General features: G+C 33.3%; 1 protein-coding gene and 1 long non-coding RNA gene across 3 annotated transcripts; both read left to right on the top strand.

Moving 5' to 3' along the window:
- The first annotated feature begins 321 nt into the window (after positions 1 to 321).
- LOC107855019 lies at positions 322 to 5,207 on the top strand. The gene is made up of 3 exons (XR_001670153.2): positions 322 to 460; positions 1,318 to 1,391; positions 4,616 to 5,207. It is a non-coding gene; the product is annotated as an uncharacterized LOC107855019 (long non-coding RNA).
- Positions 5,208 to 7,878: 2,671 nt separating this feature from the next.
- LOC107855032 (pentatricopeptide repeat-containing protein At2g20710, mitochondrial) lies at positions 7,879 to 19,272 on the top strand. 2 transcript variants are annotated; one of them, XM_016700015.2, is made up of 2 exons: positions 7,879 to 8,313; positions 17,799 to 19,272. In XM_016700015.2, the coding sequence occupies exons 1-2, from the start codon at positions 7,978 to 7,980 to the stop codon at positions 18,984 to 18,986; spliced, it is 1,524 nt and encodes a 507-aa protein (XP_016555501.1). In that variant the 5' UTR covers positions 7,879 to 7,977; the 3' UTR covers positions 18,987 to 19,272. The 2 variants fall into 2 exon arrangements, with proteins under 2 accessions (XP_016555501.1, XP_016555502.1); XM_016700016.2 differs by lacking the exon at positions 7,879 to 8,313 and adding an exon at positions 11,847 to 12,033 and having other exon boundaries at positions 17,857 to 19,272.
- Positions 19,273 to 19,911: the final 639 nt, after the last annotated feature.

The raw sequence follows: 19,911 nt of genomic DNA, 5'->3' as shown, positions 1-19,911 counted from the left end.
AATATGTTTTTCGATTAAGTGGATGATACAGTTATTACGTTAAAGAATTAAAAAGATGTCTAATTTTCTTCTCCTATTGTTTCGATTAAAAATCGATTGGTGATTGATCAACTTGATGAATATCAACCTACTATTTATAACCGACTTTCTTTATTGGTTGTTTACTGACATCTTTCATGGTCGATAATCAATTTTGGTCAATTATCAACATATTGTCAATAATCATCCATTTTTTTCGGCGGACAATCAATCACGTTACCAGTCAATTATCTATCTGCTTATTGTCAATAGTCGACCCTTTTTGTGGTCGATTATAAATTACCTTCGCGATCACCTATAGTGGATAAATCAACCTTCTTCAAGTAGGTTGATAATCAACCACCTTGTTGTTCATTTATCAATTCATGATCGCTAATCAACCTCCTTCGTGAAAAAACAATCCACAATAGTTAAGCAGCAGGTATATTAATCTACTTAATCTAATGTCTATTGTCGATAATCGACCTCCTTAGTCGATTAAGATTATTTAATTTCCTTAATTTATAGAAGGGAAAAAATAATAAAGGTCTTTAGAATCAGCTGTTGATATTTGAAATCCTTAAAATGATTTGATACTAAAAGAAAAAGCGAAAAAGAAAAGTGTAGGTAGAACTAATTTGAGTTGTAGATAGTATGTCACGATTCATGACTTTCTCCATAAAATTAACAAATCACTAACCTAACTCGGTCCCCCTACTAAAATTTAAAAAAAATGCACTCCGTAAATGCTTCACTAAAACTTTTTCTAGCCTTAAATTTCATGATATTTAAAAGTTTAATTGTATTATAGACTGTATAGAACCTACAAAAACAAGAATTTGAAACTTGTTATCCTCTTGTTTAGCCGGTAAAGATTTACCTCCGTAGAAAGGATGATTGATTCGAATTGATATGAGAGTCCAACCACATTGCCAAAATCTATATATAATAATAAAGGAAATATTAGAGTCTGCTGATGTGGTACTTCTCAATGTCCTCTATTTGCATTTTTCCTTTTTCTCCATTTTTTAAAATTTTTTATTGTCTAATTATTTTTGTTAATCAATTTTCCTCTCCTATAATCAACGTAAGGTTTAATAAGAAAAATGTCATCTTTCATTCTCCGCACGTTGGATCACTAACCGTTTCATATTATTATGACAACTCTTGAAATTTAAATGCTTATATTGCAACTCCTCTAATCCAATTAACCCGATTTGAAGAGAAAAAAAAAAACTTCATTCCTTCTTTCTTTTTTAATTAACCCCTTATTTCAACATTTATTTTCTGGAATTTCAGGAACACAATTTTTCCACAATGCTCAGCTAAATTAACATCATGAAGTGAAGGATGAAACGTTCAACAAAATACAGGTAAACGTTTAAATTTTTGGTGACATGATACTCCCGTTTCTTAGACATTAAAAATAGTGAGAATGAAAATATTATTTGCACTCATGTGTTAGTTTGAATGTTTGTGTCTACATGTCCGCTCCTATTGGATTCGACCAATTCTTTTTTCTTTATATATATATGTGTGTCCTGGTATAATTTTTCAAATATTTTAAGTAAAATTTTGTACTTGAAAGATACAAGAAAATATATACAGGTCAAAAATATTTTTTAAAAAATTATACTCACAAAAGAAATTATTTGATTTTCATAATAATAACACCTCCATGTAAAATAGTGAAAGTAAGCACACAACCAGAGTCATTAAACATAGGGTATTTACTACTGTCTTTTTTCTCGCCCTCTAAATTCTAATATATGTGCATAGTATTTGATAGATGGAGAAAAATATCAAAGACATATCTATAGTTAAAGACTCGCCAAAATATACTCCCTCTTTCTAATTTTTGGTAATTTTATTAAAATATGCATCTTGATAAAAAATTAAATCGATGAGAATGAGTAGTAGGAGTATTAAGTGAATATAGAGATATTCTATTATGTATTGGAGTGGAATACGAAGTGAACTACTCTAGATAGTTAATTCTATATTGGATTTTAAGTGAATATGAACCGCCATATTTATTAATGTATTAAAGAGTTCATGCCATCAGTTAAATACTTCTTGATTTCTGCTTCATAAATATAACTTAGTTATTAGAGTATAAGAGTAAAATACTAAGAATACACCTTCAATTACTGACATCTAAGGGGTGCCAAGTGCAAAGGGGTCAAGTATTTTGAAATAGCTGAAATACTTATATAGAATTGAAAAGCCGCTATCAACTTTCAAGTTCTTCACATTTGACTTTTATTTTGGTATGTTTGTGCGTTCAATAAATCGACAAAGTTATTTGATTTGAGAAAAAAATTGATTTTGTTAAGATAATCTCACGGTTCGACTTGAAATATCTAAATCTAAAATTTTCTTGCAATAATAAAAGAGGTAACACATATTTTTGATTTATCTTCTTCTTTTTGTTGTATCTTTTAATTTTTTTTTGTGTGTGTGTGTAAAAATAAAATTTGAGTTCATATTTAGAATACAAGTTAATTTGTAATTTTATAAAAGCGAATTCCTTAAATAACTTATGAATATGCAAATTATAATGGAGCCACATCTAAAATACTTGATTTTCATTAAATGATCATTCACACCGATAAATAATTGACACAATTATCTAGAGTAAGAAAATTATTTAGTCAAAAGCCTTACATTATCTCTTCTAACTTTTATATCACAACTCTCTTTCCCCAGGAAAGACAATTATCCTTCTCTCAATGAATATGCGGATTATAATGGAGCCACATCTAAAATGCTTCCTCCGTCTCAAATTATCCATCTCAAATTGAAATGACACATTAATTAAGAAAAATAATTAATAGCATGCCTATTTTATCAGAGTACCCCTATTAAATAATTCTTATAATTTAATTTGAAGAAAAAGTAATTAATGCAAAGGGTAAAACTTGAAAAAAAAAATTGTCTTGTCTTGATTAATGAAAAAAGACAAGTAAAATGGAACATCAAATAATAAAATTTGGAACGAATAATTTGAGACGGAGAAAGTACTCGATTTGCATTAAATGATCATCCACACTGATAAATGATCGACACAATTATCTAGAGTAAGGAAATTATTTAGTCAAAAACATTACATTATCTCCTCTAACTTTTACATCACAACTCTCTTCCGCCAGGAAATACAATTATCCTTTTCTCTTCTTTTAAAGTTTTTCTCAATTTTTTCTTCATTAATGTGCTATGTTAAAAAAAAATTGGTCATTATATTAAACATGTAACTTTGACAAACTAAAAGTCATATCTTTACATTTCTTTAATGTAAATTATAATAGTCTTTATTGTCATTGCTGCCGCAATTTTTTATTATCATAACCTCTAAAATAATTATATTTTTATTTATGACATTATTGATATTCACATTGTAGTCCTATAAATTGAGACATTGTAAGACTCTGTATAAATGATCATCAGTCTTATAAGTTGTTATGCTTTCGATACTTATTATATTCATGCTTTATTTTGACTCAAAGAATAAGATGAAAATTATTGAATGGTGATCAACTTGTGGGAGTGAATGAGACAAGAGCTGAGAAGATTGTTCATTGATTTCATATTTTTTCTTTCTATTTCTAATGGTTAAGGTCATAAGAATGATGTTGCATTATTTTATTTTTTGTTCTCTTTATTAAGTTTCTTTATTTTGTGTTTTATATGAATTTCTAATTGTTTAAGTTTATAATTTTTTTTTCATTTTAAATAGTAACTTATGACTTTGTTGAAAATCTGCTAACTACTGACTAAATGATTTCCCGTTATGAAATCGATTATACCATCAAAATTATTGATATTTTACCATCTTTTATTATTGTGTGAAGCGTAGACAAATTCAGTAGTTCATATTATATATTTGAAAAGACGGAATACATATGCATGCCCCTAAACTATTTTACTTTTCCCATATAGGCACCTCAATTAAGTTAGGTACCTATTGAATCATTTGCTCCTTCACAAATGCTTTCAATTGAGCCCAATTTATTAACGTGACAAAAAATGTAAAATGCGTGTAATACACACGCTGATGATGTGGTAAAGTGACGAATTAAATGACTACACGTGACATTTTAATTTAAAATAATTATAAAAATAAATTTCTAATATAATTAAATCTAAATTTTTGTTAAACAAAATCATTAATACCCCTCCCCCAAAACAAACTCAACCTACCCCGATCTTCCCTCCCTCTCTCCTCCCCCCTCCCTCTTCCCTTCCAAACTTACTTTCTTCATTTTTGAGCAGACAAGAAAAAAATATGGCAACATTTCTTTTTGAACAATTCAAATTCTCAGAAGGGCTGAATTATCAATCTGATTCAAATAAATCGATACATTCTTCTCCAAATTCAAATAAAAATTCGTTGAAAGGTGTTGTTTTTTAACACAAATTTAAAGTTGGGTGTATTAATGCTGGTATAAGTAAATGTAGCTCGATATTGAAGAGGAAAAAGTGTCGTGAAGATTCGAATAACACAAGTAAAATTCAAAAGTCGACTACTTTTTTGTTAAGTGATAATTGTAATAATGTTGAGGAAGAATCGATTCTGATTTCGAAATGGAAATCTCAGGCAGCAGCGCCCGTGCCAAAAAGTAGCAAGAAAGTGGAGAAAAAGAAGAGTGAGGTGAAAACTAAGAAGGTTGCTAGTATTAGCTTCCTTGGTGTGTTGTTCTTCATGGTGCTCTTTGATGTGTTGGTTTCTTTATTGAATGTAAGATATGGAGGTGTGAGGCTTTTTTCCTGTTTTTTTTCTTGGCCTCTATAGGATTCCGAATTACAAGTCAAAAATTCTTGCTACCAATGAGTATGTTATTTCCTGTTAACCTGATTTGCAATTTCAGTTTACATTGAATGTTGATAGATGGTAACAAACTATTGTTGCTTCTCTAAGACCATGGATTTGGATTACATTTGTCTTGATTAATGTTGAAGTCGGTCAGATTGTGGTTCACCAAAAAAAATAAAAAAAATATGGAGGTGTGAGGGAGCTATTTACAAGTGGAGATTTTTGAGAGTGGATTTTCGGATAAACATCACGGAAGAATCTTTCACATGTTTGCTTTGAGAATTGTAGAAAAAGTGGAAAATAGTGAGTTATGGAGAAGAAGATGATGCTATTTTTTGGATGTAAAAATAATGGAAAATGGTAGAGTTATGGAGAAGATGATGCTTTCTTTTTTCTTTTAATTCTTTAATATGTCTTTTTTTAATTGGTTGAATTTTTTATGTTTAATTTTTTTTTTTATGAATTATCGTCTCTCACTCTCCTACTGGAGAGTGTATTACACATGCCACGCCATGTCAACGCCACATCAGTAATTGTGTTCAATTGAAATGTTTTATGAAGGAGTAAAGGGTTCAATAGGTACCTGCTCTAATTGAGGTACCTATACGAAAAAAGTCGAATAGTTGAGAGGCTTGTATATGTATTTAGCCATTTGAAAAAGATTGACCATCATGCTTATCTTATTGTACAATCCTCTTATCATTAATTAGCGCTCTTTAGTTTTTGGTATATTGGTGAACTAAATAAATTTCTTATTAACATTTAAAAGCTACTCCCTCCGTTTCGTTTTAGTTGATCCTCTTTCTAAAAATATTTGTTCGAACTTGTCTCTTTTGATGAAATTAAGAGTAATTTGTTGTGTTCTTCCAATACTATTCTCAACATTAAATGACTAAACAAAGTATATTTACTCAAATTTATATTTTCAAAGTATAATGAATAAGACTAATTTGGTAAAATAAACACCTAATAAATATTTTTTTAAGAGAAGTATTAAGTCAAAAAGGATCAACTATTTTGAAACGGAGGGAGTACATGACTTAAGTCAACAAGGAGAATAAATTTAAGGAAAAATTACTGAAACTAGCATCCTTAAGACTATAATTACAATAGATAGCAATATTTTTTCAAAATTATAAATTATAGCAAAAATAGCAATATTTTACCTACTTCATAGTAATAGAAGAATATGTATTTTTCAGTTGTGCATATGTATTTATGAGTAATACATATATATTTGTATATGTATTTATATAGCAACATTTTACTTAAATACAAATACAATTTGCTATTTTTCGTAATTATGAAACTGTTGCTATAAAAGTTATAATTAAGACCACAGAGTTGCTATTTCTGAAATTCTCCCTAACAATGATCACTTTCAATAAATATCGATAATCTTCCATTATAGCCCTTGAGGATGACCAATAATTGACCATCAACACTCAGGGTCGTTTGGTAGAGTGTATTGATAAAAATAATACATGTATTAATTAATGTGTATTATAAATACCTTATTTGGTATAATTCTTAGTCAATGTATAACTAATGCAAGCATTAGTTATACACTCTAGTATGTATTAAGGTGTGTATTACTAATACCACCCATTTTCTATGTATTAGTAATACAAAATCTTTAATACATGCATTAACTTATTAAATGACCTTAATACCCCTCAATTTTTCTCTCAAAATATTTCACCATTTTTTTCCCCGCCATTTTAATTTGCAATAGTGAATCTTTTCAAAACATTTCACAATTTTTTTTCACTATTTTAATCTACAACAATGAATAATTGATTTAAATAATTGTAACATATTTTTATTTTGCTTCAAGGGTCTTTAAAAAGATATAAAAAAAATTAAGACTATTTCTTAACTTTACGGCTTATATTTTTCTCTCAAAATATTTCCCCATTTTTTTTTCTGTCATTTTAATTTACAATAGTGAATCTTTTCAAAACATTTCACAATTATATTTTATTTTTGTTTTCACTATGTTAATCCGTTGGCAGAATATTTCATGCGCAAAGACGAAGGTCTTGCAATTAATCCGAAACTCTGTATACTAGTTCAACAATACTAATTATATTTGAGATATCAAAAAAAAATTTATTGCAAAAAAATGTACAAAATCAAAGAAGGGTATTTTTGTAAACAAATATTTCCTTTATAGAAATTATGTAAGATGTATTATTTCTTATACATCAAACCAAACAATGTATAAGAAGTAATACAAATATAACTAATACAAGTATTATTAATACAAACATTATTAATACACTATATTTTGCATTAATCTTATACACCGACCCTTTATGGTTCCCGGGCACCACTTAAAAAGTCTGGCAGAACCCAAGACTATCTACCTTATCTCGTCATGAATATTTATTTTTAATACACATAATAAATTATTAAATTTATTTTTAAAATATGTTGCTACTTTTTAAATTCTCTTGAGTAAGCCAGAAAAACTATCCCAATTAATTTTCCTAAATAAGTATTTAAATGAATAGCAAAAAACTATAAAATTTAATATTTTATTAAATTTTAAGAAGTTAAAATGCTTAAAATCTAAATGTTTTTATTCTTAGCTTTAATTTTTCTTTTTCTCTTTGTCTTTCACCGGATGCAACGAGGGATTATATAGACTACAAAGTAAAAATACATTATTTTTCATCATTTGCTCAAATTCGATGTCTCTAATTGTAGGTTCTTTCTTTCGATTTCTTTTTATAAGTTAAGTTATAAATTTCTATTCAATTTTTTTTTTTTTTACAAAGTCTAACTAATCTTTTGAAATAAACGATTTGGATAATTTTCTTGATCAATTATTGAATGTGATTAACATTTAGATGAAATAATTTTATGTATATTTCCACTTATTTTTTTGAACTTTTATGATTTTATGTAATTTTATTAATTTATAAAATATTAAAAATTAAGTTCCACTTACATCCCACCACTTGGAGCCTAGTTTTAAAATACTACTGTTTTCAAATAAAACTGACTTTTCGAATAAAATAAAAAATTATTTAGGGGAAAAAGCAACAGTACAAAAGGGTTATTAAGAGTGAAGAGTGAAGAGTGAAGAGTAAAAGAGTGAAGGAGTGGAGTGAGCCATTACTTCACATCTCTGGTAGAGAATGGTGAAACTTGTTGAACAAAGTGTGAAATCATGGTGGAAATTGAGCAATTGTTTTCTTAGGATTTCTCCATATTGTACAAAATCTGAACAAACCCTAGACTCCTTATTCTTGACTAATAAAAATGGTGAAGCTGCCAACACCTTAACCTCTTCTGCAAAAGGTGGTGCTGCTGCTGCTTTGCACAATAGGCTATTGTATTTGTCACGCTCTAAGGAATCCATAATACCAATATTGGATAAATGGGTTAACGAAGATAATCCCATTAAGTATGAAGACTTCCAGATTATAATGAAACAACTTAGAGCTTACCGCCGCTACAATCATGCTCTTCAGGTCTTTTTTTTCTTACTTGTGAAATCTTGATTATTTATTTTAGATAATGTTAATGATTAATTTGTGAAAAATGATAGTAGTACTTGATATGAGCTTCTTTGTGTGTGTGTGTGTGGGTGAGGGGTGGGGGTGGGGGGCAAGGGGGAGTCTTTTGTTTCAATTTGACAATAGATTTTTGAAGTTAAAACTTCAAACTTTGATTTATTTTCTTTTAAAGATGTGATTTTTGGAACTTGCAGTTGTGTTTGGAAATGCATTTTACTCGGAAAATAATTTGAAGTTTTGTAAGTCCAAGTGAAATTTCGTCCTTTTAAAAAAAATTGGGGATAAGGGAAGGGGAAATGAGGGAGGGAATTATAAGGTGAGGAATTGAACTATCGCCATCGAGGTGAAAGTCTAGGTAGCCAACCAACTGAGCTACTAAAATTTTCCTAAGTGAAATTTCTCCCAAAACCTAGCGAAGTTGAAAATATTTGAAGATAATCTGATCAAATTTCATGGTCAAACGGATATTTGACGATAAATTTTCATAATATATGGTCAAATGCCGGCTTTGAATTTGGTCTGTTGTTCTGGCTCATCTGATAGAATTTCATTGAAAGATAATATTAATAGGGGTATGCAGAAAATCTCTTTTCTTTTTAGGAAAGGTAACCGAATTGCTTCAACCTCTTCGAATCCCTAAAAGATTAAAAAGGGTTTCCCTTTTGGGTTTTTGTTTAGCCTCTTAAGCACAAAAGAGGCTAAGAACAATCTCATGGTCCTATTATCGTAAATGGGGTTGGGGGGGACTGTATATGGACTGAACCATCGTTAATCACAATATAGCATTAGCAGTGTAATGTTCTGGTTAACCCGCCTCGTTGTTGGACTACCTTCTATCAATTTGCTTCGATCCCAAATATCCAAGAATCCATAGAACTCATTATAGTTTGACTATTTTCATGTTGGTTGTCAACCTTCATTGAACTTTCTCCTTAATCCGAGGCTTAAGATGGAAGATGCTGTAATGTGAATCTTACTTAGGTGAAGTTTATTGTACAGCAATAATTTGCATTACCATTGATTTGTTGATGTAGTACTATTTGGACTTCGGATGTGATTGTTTGTAACTATGGTTATAGGGATGTAGAGACTTGTCTTTTATTACCTTCTTTAGGAGGATGACTAGAGTTGTAAAACCCCTTTTAATCCTTCTCTTTGAGGATAGAAATTTAGGATGGGATAGGGTAGGGGGATTGGGTAGAGAATGTTGCTTTCATGTATAATTTGATGATAAATTTGTTGTGGTGATGATATTAAGACTAACAGCTAAGAGTGGAGTGTTCCATATCTCTATGAAGCACTTTAGCCGAAAAACTATCAATCAATCAATCAAAAAATTATGTGTCACTCCAAAATCAATTGCAACCAGACAACCAGCTATGTAGATCCTTGATTCATCCATTCTACTCCAGTTCATTTCAGTTCGTTGCTGAAAAATTGCATCTGTTAGTGTATTAGATAATCTTGATTTCTGACTTGTCCTTCTATGGTTAACTGGTTTAATTCCAACAGTTGATATCGACATAATAATCATTCGCTTCTGTTGTATTATAAGCAATTCTGCACTAATATATTCTTGATATTAAAAAGAATGACTTGCTCGGTCTTCATAGTTATTGGCCTAAAGAGTAGGAACCAGCAGAGGTATTCTAAAAATATATATATATATATATATATATATATATGGTGCTGAGCTGAGAGTACTAAAGAGAGTTGACTTATGTTAAGTGAAATGAAAACAAAAATTGTCCCTTTATTACCAGTTATTGGGTTTTCGTCTGAATTTTCATATTTTCTGCCCACATTATTGGTGTTCTCAGTCTCAGTGCGACCTTGCTTGGTCAACAAGAGGATCAAAATGAGCAAATTTTCGTCCCATATATCTTTCTAAATATGATACCTTGAAGGCAAGTTCGATATAGTGGTGGTTTGACCAGCTTAGGCTGGGTGTTGGCCAGTCAAGAACTTGTACATTAGAAGGTCAAGGTGGCACAGATGAGGATGTGGCAATAGATGTGTGGATTTACTAGGAGAGACAGGATTAAAAATAAGGATATTTGAGACAAGGTGTGAGTGACTTTGGTGGAAAAAAAGTTGCGCGAAGTGAGGTTGAGATGATTTGGGCATGTGACGAGCACGGATGCCCTAGTGCGAAGTTGTGAGAGGTTGTTTATGGATGGATTTAGGAACGGTAGAAGTAGATCGAAGAAGTAATGCGGAGAGGTGATTAGACAGGACATGGGGCAGTTGCGGTTTATTGAGGACAATGACCTTAGATAGTAAGGTGTGGAGGACGCGAATTAGGCAGAAGGTAGGAGTGCATTGTCTTGTTACCCTTACTAGTAGTCATAGTTCTATGTTTCTTGTTCTTTGATATTTGGTGATATCTATTGTTTCATGTGGTTCGATTGTAGTATTATTTTGTTATAGTACTGTTCCGGTACTATCTAGTGTTTTTTATTATCTATTGTCTCTTGTATTTAATTTACATCTTGCTCTAGAATATTTTTGTATTGAGCCGAGGGTCAATTGGAAAGGACCTCTTTACCTCACCTTTGAGGTAGAGATAATGTCTGCATACACTCTACCTCTCCTGACCGTACTTTGTGGTAATACATCGGGTATGTTGTTGTTATTCTTCAAAACATGGTCCTATTTCAATTATAGTTACAAGTTTTGTTGCAACAAACATAGAAATGTGTGTTATCCAAGATGCCCACTTGAGAATGCATGAGCATGCCTTGCCCCAACTACTACACTTATTAAAACTTACCAAACATGAAAGATTGTACGATACTTTTGGTAAATTCAATGAATATTTGTGTTGAGATACTATTTTTTGGCTTATAGGCATATTGCATTGAAACTTGGGGTGGCAATGGTGCAGTGTGGTGCGGGTTTTTTCTAAACCTGCGAATTTTAAAACCGCCCCGCATCACCTTTAAACCCGCATAAACCCATCCCATACTCATACCCGCGTATACCCGCACCACCCCACATTTTTGTTTTTTTTCTTTTTAAAAAAACTTGTAACTCCATTGAAAACCATAATATTTTCAATACTAGGAAATAGTAACAACCAATTTCTATTATATCACTCTTCACTAAGAAATTGTTAGAAAACTATCACATGTACAAGTAATAATCATGTTGAGTACAAAGGAAAATCACAAGCTGAGGAAGAGTCTAGAAGAGTTTGTTACATCTGGCAAAGTTAAAATTCTATTGTAACTGTTTTCTTGAAACAATTAGTTACTCATTGTTAACGGCTAGTTGAAGTAGTTAGAAATAGGATTAGCTGATACTCTTTCTAAACTTCTTCTTCTATTCTTCTACTTCTGGATACTCTGTGCATAGCTTTAGAGTTAAGCACTGATCTCAGATTAATTACATGGTATCAGAGTCATAGCACGCTAGATTAAACTAGTTGCATAAATCGATTTTGTAGTTGAAAACAATGTTCAATCACAATTCTGGATTTCTCAGATTCTTGAAGGAGTTCTTGGGTCAAGATTTGAAGGTTCAAAGTCATGACAAATGATATTAGTGGTATAGAAATTGGTGGTGGATCAACCAGAAGTGCAGGAGCTGTAACTGCACTGGATCACAATCATCCCTTCTTCCGCAGTCCCTCGAATGTTAGCGGTATACAGATCATCTCTTTCCAGTTGACAGGTGTGGAAAATTTCTCTATCTAGTTTTGATCTATGCATATAGCCCTGTTTGGAAGGAATAAGTTAGGACTGGTTGATGGTTCTTGCACTAAAGAAAATTTTTCTTCTGAACTGGATCACTGGGAAAGAGTGAATGATGTTTTGTTATCATGGATTATGAACTCTGTATCTAAAGAGTTATTAGGTGGAATCATGCTAAGTTGCTCGGACTCTCCAAAAATGATGCCGCACCCGTGTCGGATCCTTCAAAAATACACTATTTTTGGAGGATCCGACATGCACCCTTAGACATTTTTGAAGAGTCCGAGCAACTTAGGAATCATGTATGCATCAGTTGCAAGTGTTGTGTTGAATGAGTTGTTTGAAAGGTTCAGCAAAGTGGATGGTGCTAGAACGTTCAATCTGCACAGGGAAATTGCAACATTTTCTCAAGCGTCCTGCTATTTCTTGAAATTGAAAGACTTATGGGAGGAATTTGAGGCACTTGTGCCTGCTCCTGGGTGGGAGTGTGAAAAAGAGTTTGTCTTGCATCTCCAAAAACTGAAGTTTTTTCAGTTTTTTATGGGGCTTAATGAAACATATACACAAGCTAGAAGCCAAATATTACTTATGACTCCCTTGCCTACTGTCAATCAAGCATATGCCATGATAATTAGTGATGAAAGTCACAAAGTTGTAGCTACGTATGCAGGTGTGCTAGGGTTTGGACCTGCAAGTCTTGGTAGAAATCTTGACTTAGCTATGTTTACAAGAAATGGGATACAAAAGTTCAAGAAAATCTACAATCTGCAGTGTGATTTTTGTAAGCTAAAAGGCCACACTAAAGAGAACTGTTGGAAATTAGTTGGATGTCCTCAAGATCACAATTTCAAAAAGAAGTTCAGGGCTGAAGGAGCTAATGCAACATACAAAGTGACTACTGATTCTCAAGACACTGCAGAAGTAACTACAAGGCAAGGCTCTCATTCAAGATCTGTCCAAAGCAACTGGTTTAATGATGGAAATCATCAAGCAGATTCTGAGCTACAACTGGATCAACTAGGCCAGATGGGGACAACAACTTTTACTAAGGAACAATATGATTAAATCTTGAAGATGATCAACAAAAACAGTTTTGCTAACACTTTTACTGTGACAACAAATGCTGCAAATGCAAGTAATATTGTATTCTAGCCTCATATGAGTCAAAAAATTGGATAATTGACACTGGAGCCTCAAATCACATGGTTGGGAAGTTAGACTTACTAATGGTCATGGATGAGTCAATAACACAACTAGATAAACCAAGGAAGGTGTTTTTACCTAATGGTGATATGACTGAGGTTACACATGCGGGATCTAGTTGTTTGTCAGCTGAAAATGGCATTACAAATGTGTTATATTCCTCAGTTTACGTGCAGTCGAGCTCAATCTTAGGTCGTAGTGCACAAATAATCTCAATAGGAATCTAGGGCGTCCTCGGTAGGATTGGCAGCATCCTCCCTCAAGGCACGATTCCGAGATAGAATCTCTTGAAAGAGAAAAAACATGAATGTTTTTCCATTCATCTCGACCTAGACTGATCTTTGTTCTGATGATGATAAACCATCATCAATTTGTATAGTTTTGCTTTCAGTGTCTTAACTGACTAAGGAATGGAAATGCTCAGTGAATTTCTTCCCTGATTTCTGTGTTTTCCAGAATCTCTGTACTGGAAAGGTGAGGGGGATTGGTAAGCTTGATGGAGGCCTGTATCTCTTATTGAATTCTCAAGAAAAGAAGGTTGCAGGAACAACAAAAGTCTCTACTTAATATGATGAGGATAAGGTTCAAGTTGAGGTTGATTTGTGGCATAGAAGATTTGGACATGCTTCTTCTAACATACTTCAAAAATTACTTCCTAATAATTCTCATGTAGTAGAAGATAGAGTAAAGAAGTGCACTGTCTTTCCTTGTGTCAAGCAAACCAAAATTCCTTTTCCTACCAGTAATACTCAGTCTGCATGTTGCTTTGATCTCATACATATGGATTTATGGGGTCCTTATAAGGTTCCAACTATGAATGGTAACAGATATTTCTTAACAATGGTTGATGATTGTTCCAGATTCACTTGGTTGTTCTTATTGAAACTTCAATCAGATGTGTACATTCAGATACAACAGTTTCTTGAGTATGTTAAGACTAAATTTGACAAAATTGTGAGAATGATTAGAACTGGCAATGGAACTGAATTTGTGAACTCATTATGCAGTAGTTTGTTTGCAAAAAAAGGTATTGTACATCAGACCTCATGTGCTTATTCACCTCAACAGAATGGTGTGGCTGAAAGAAAACACAGACATATCTTGGAGGTTACAAAAGCCTTGAGGTTTCAAGCAACAATACCTGTTAAGTTTTGGGGATACTGTGTTCTAGCTGTTGTTTATCTCATAAACAGGTTGCCTAGCTCAAGTATTGCCTATTACACTCCCTATGAGAAGTTGTATGGTACTAAGCCATCCTGTGAGCACTTGAGAGTAATTGGGTGTCTTTGTTATGCTAAGGTATTAGATGAGTCTGACAAGCTCATGCCAAGGTCAAGAGCAATTGTTTTGATGGGCTATTCTAGTTCTAAGAAGGGATATGTCTTGTATGACATATCTACTAATATTTTTTTTGTTAGTAGGGATGTGTCATTCAGGGAGAATGTGTTCCCTTTCAAGCTTGAAACAACTTATGACTAGACTCCCTATCACGTGTTCCTATTAGAAGAACAATATCCAGTAGCAAGTGATGCTATGACACCTCTGCAGGTTCCTATAAATGTCTCATCTCAAGAGGTTCCTAACTCAGATAACCAGCAAGAGCAACTACAAGCTAGTGTGCCTACTCCTAGACAGTCCATAACCAAGGTATATCAAAGAAGATCAGATAAAAGTCAAGGGGTTATTTAGCAAAAATAACAACTGCATTGTGTTCCTACTACTACACAAGCTGTAACTCAACCTTCTGCATCTCAGGATCAAAGGAAGTCAACTAGAGAAGGAAAGTCACCAGTATGGATGAATGACTTTGTTTCTAAAAACACAAAGAAGGTGGTACCTCTTGCTCTTGCTAAGCATGTGTCATATGATAAATTGTCTCAGTCCTATAAGAGCTATGTGTTGAAAACTTTATGTATTACTGAACCTACAAGCTACTTTGAGGCGTGCAAAGATTCTAGATAGGTGGAAGCAATGAAGAATGAAATAGACGCCTTGAATTCCAATCACACTTGGGAGATTGTTCCCTTGCCTAAAGGAAAGAACGCTATTGGTTGCAGGTGGATATATAAGGTGAAATATGAGGCTTCAAGTGAAATTGAGAGGTTTAAAGCTAGACTTGTAGCAAAGAGTTATGGACAAAGAGAAGGGATTGATTACAAAGACACATTCTCACATGTTGTGAAGATGAAAACAGTAAGAACTGTTCTTGCTACTGCTGCAAAGAAAAACTTATTTATCCATCAAATAGATGTCTATAATCTATTTCTAAATGGTGACCTCACTGATGAAGTATACATGGAATTGCCTCAGGGATTTGCCAGTCAGGGGGGAGAATTCAGTATGCAGACTAACCAAATCCCTATATGGCCTAAAGCAATCACCTAAACAATGGAACACAAAGCTATCAACAACTTCTGAGGTCCGAGTTTGTTCAAAGCCAATATGATCCATCTCTATGTATAAGAAGGACATCGGAAGGAATTACTTTGGTGCTTGTGTATGTTGATGACATGCTAATCATTGGTGATGGCTTGAAACTGATAGAAGATGCAAAGGTTATTCTACAACAGAGCTTCAAAATGAAAAATCTAGGTGAGTTAAGGTTCTTCCTTGGCATAGAATTTGCAAGGTCAAGCAAAGGGATACTAATGCACCAGAGGAAGTACACTCTAAAAGCAGCTAAACCAATTGTCACTCTTATGGACTATAATGTCAAACTGACTTCAAAACAATTTGATGATCATATCAAACAGTTACAACCTATTGATGACCCTCCTGCAGATCAAGGTGCATATAAAAAACTTGACCATGACTAGACTTGATATTGCATTTAGTGTACAGACACCAAGTCAGTTTTTACAAGAACCAAAGAAGTCTCATATGGATGCTGAGTTGTAAGATATGTTAAAAATCAACCTGGTCAGGGTGTGTTACTATCTAGTGAACCAAGTGATCAGGTGAGTGCTTATTGTGATGCAGATTGGGCATCATGTCCTCAAATTAGGAGATCAATAGCTCAATAGCTGGATACTTTGTAAAGATTGGGAAGTCAGTTGTATGCTGGAATTCAAAGAAACAAGCAGTTGAGCTGGTTTGGATATTAGGATTACTAAAGGAGATTGGAATGGAAGTAAAACTGCCAGTTGAGGTGTTCAGTGACAGCAAATCAGCTATTCAAATAGCTACCAAATCAGTTTATCATAAAGGAACTAAACACATTGACATTGATTGTTTTTTCATAAGAGAAAAGATAAGCCAAGGGATGATCACTACAAACTACATTGCTACATAAGATCAGCCTGCAGATATGTTAACCAAAGGTCTCACTAAGGCTCAACAAGTGCATCTAAATCACAAGCTAGGAATGTGTGACGTCTTTTCACCTTCCTAGCTTGAGGGGGAGTGTTGAGTACAAAGGAAAATCACAAGTTGAGGAAGAGTCTAGAAGAGTTTGTTACATCTGGGAAAGTTGAATTCTGTTATAACGTTTTTCTTGAAACAGCTAGTTACTCATTGTTAACGGCTAGTTGAAGTAGTTAGAAATAGGATTAAGCTGATTCTCCTATATATAACTAACAATGTACTCTTGATGATCACAAGTTGAATACACAGAAAACTCTCACATTTTACTCTTCCTAAACTTCTTCTTCTTCTGTTCTTCTTCTTCTTCTACTTCTGGATACTCTGTGTATAGCTTCAGAGTTAAGCACCGATCTCAGATTAATTACAGATCAAATATCAAATTTTCATTAAGATGAATAAAGAAATTTAAAAAGTTATAAAATTGTTTATTTGTAGTGTTATACATGTTGTTTTAAGTATCATAAAATTTTATGTGAAGAATACATATAATTTTAGGTAGATTCACGAGAATATACTAATTTTTAACTTTGTTTTAGTTTAAACCCGCATATACTCGCAACCCGCACCGCATCGTATCATTTTAAAAAAAAACCTTACTTAAACCCACCCCGCACCCACATAGTCTAAAACCCGTGCCGCCCCACATAGCCTAAAACCTGCACTGCCCCATTGCCATCCCTAATTGAAACCTCGGTAAGATTATCCCATTTAAATTGTCGACATGCCATAGAATTAAAGGGTAAAATATGTGTATATAAGTTTGTTAGTAAAGTGTGTTACTACAAAAAAACTTAACAGTTGTCTCTTGATATTTCTTTTATGGGAAGTAAAGAGTTGGGAATTTAAGGTTATTATGTTTTAAACCTGTCAACAGAAATATATATATTATTCTCTATGCATAAGCAGATTCTTTTTTCCTGTAGTGTGATATCTCTATTTTCCTACATATATTGGCGTAACGGGTGAATTTGCTAGTCAACCAGGTCTGGAAGTGGATCTTGAAACTATACATGAACCAAATTATTATCCCTCCATTCAACACGACTTTTCTTTTTTTCCCTTTACCGAGTGTTATCAAAAGCAAAAAGCGCAAGAAAGTCTTAAGGTCTATTGGGGCTTTAAGCGCAAATTAAGAGTGGGCTTATAAAATTTCAATTTCTGCTTCTTATAAAATCACAGATGTATGAGTGGATTAAGAAGTCCAAGGATTTTGATTTATTGCCTAGAGATTTTGCAGTCGAACTGGATTTAGTATCAAAAGCCCATGGTCTGAAAGCCGCAGAGTCATATTTCAGTAGCATTCCAGATGATTTAAGAACCTTCCAGGTATATGGCGCTCTCTTGAACTGCTATGCTGATGCAAACATCTTAAAAAAAGCAGAAGATACCATGCAAAAGCTGAAGGAGCTGGGTTATGCTGGCACAGTGGCTTACAATGTTATGATGACCCTTTATGCTAAATTGGGATATGTTGAGAAGGTGCAGTCACTTTTGCTAGAGATGGAAGACAATGGAGTTTCTGGTAATTTGATTTCCTACAATATCCTCTTAAATGCATATGCATCTGCTCCCGATGTTACGGAGATGGAGAAGGTTCTAATGAAAATGGAAGCTGATCCTCTGCTGATTAGTTGGAGTCCTTACACAGTTGCTGCCAAGGGTTACCTGAAAGCTGGTGATACAGAAAAGGCTCATGACTCATTGAAGAAATGCGAACATCTACTCAAGGGGAGAAAAGCAAGACTTGCTATTGACATGCTTATTACTCTCTATACTAGTATGGGAAAGAAAGATGATCTCTATCGTATATGGGAAAAATATAAGAGAATAGTTAAGTATAACAATTCAAGTTATCTTTGTATGATAAGGGGCCTAGAAAAGTTGGATGATCTTGACGGTGCAGAGAAGATATTTGCTGACTGGGAAGCAAGCAAGGTACGCTTTGATATTCGAATTCCGAACTTGCTAATAAGTGCTTACTGCAAAAAGGGTCATATGGAAAAGGCGAGATCAATCATAGAGAAACTCGTGGAGAGTGGAAAGCATCCAAATGGGAGCACATGGAGTCGTCTGGCACTCGGTTATTGTGTACAAAATGACATGAAGAAGGCAGTGGAGACGATGAAGAAAGCAATCTTGGCTAGTAAGCCGGGGTGGAAGCCACACTTCCACTGTTTGGCTTCCTGTGTGAAGTACTTGCAATCAAAAGGAGATACTCAAGGTGAAGAAGAGCTTAAAGATTTACTTAGGGTGCGAGGTCTCTTCTCAGAAGGAGTTGAGAGGAGTTTGAATAAGTATGTTGAAGTTGGAAATCACAAGTATAAGGCACTTGATGAAACAGACCTTGAGGAGACTAGCTCACAATAGTAGGTAAAAACTAAAGTTCAGGGTTTTCAATTGCTAAATCTAAATGGACGTAACCTTTTTGGGGTCTTCATTTGTTTTCATCTTTTCTTGGTTTGCTAAGTAAGAGGATCGTGATCTCTGACTCTCTTATATAGTGGCATACGTGGTAGTAAGAAATAGCGTTTAGTGGTCATTTTTCGGTCCTGTGTCTCAAAATAGCCATTTTTCAGTCTCTTGTAGAATTTGAAACTCCACGACTATGGTTTTTTTTTTCAATTACATAGGCTGAAAGGGGTCTATTTGCGAATTTTACCGGCTTGCAGCTAAGTACAACTTTTAAGTTAACCCCGAATTGACGGCCTGGGCACTGTGTATCTTGACCCAAACAACCTTATAAAGGTCCCCTTCGTTGCTTTTACATGTAATATTTTTCTTTTGGTGTGGATTCATGCTACATAATAGGACTTTACTAAAAATTGACTTAACTGAAAAATCTAATCAGAAGAATGTTACTATTTTGTTGATATCTGTTATTGAATTAATCGAATCGATCGATCAACACGCTACTACATTCACCCCTTGGATGGAAAAACTACCTTTTTCCCTTTTGAATTGGCAGTATCGATAAATGAAACCCTAAAAAAGGCTGCAAATGTGTGGGGACTTTGGGATGCATGATTTTTGCAAGGCATATTAGATATATTAAAACCAAAAATGCACTTTGCATTTTACGGGGAATAACATTTGTCTTCGACTTGTGCTTGTAGATTTGACTCCAAATTAAAAATGACACTTCTTCTCTCCATGTTTATTTATCGTGCTTATTTCTTAAAAAGCAATAAATGGGACGATAATCTTATTATAGTATCAATCTTAATTATTATGAGTCATTTAATATTGAGAAATGCTATCTATTTGGCCATCAATTTTTAATATAGAGCAAATA

The sequence above is a fragment of the Capsicum annuum genome, chromosome 7 (genome assembly GCF_002878395.1).
Source record: "Capsicum annuum cultivar UCD-10X-F1 chromosome 7, UCD10Xv1.1, whole genome shotgun sequence".
NCBI classification, from domain to species: Eukaryota; Viridiplantae; Streptophyta; class Magnoliopsida; order Solanales; family Solanaceae; genus Capsicum; species Capsicum annuum.
Note: the sequence above shows the minus strand (reverse complement) of the source record. Positions and strands in the feature narration are given on the sequence as shown.

Coding starts and splice junctions, on each gene's coding strand:
- LOC107855032 (XM_016700015.2), top strand. CDS start 7,978: ATGGTGAAACTTGTTGAACAAAGTGTGAAATCATGGTGGAAATTGAGC. Junction 8,314..17,798: donor GCTACAATCATGCTCTTCAG/GTCTTTTTTTTC, acceptor ATAAAATCACAG/ATGTATGAGTGGATTAAGAA.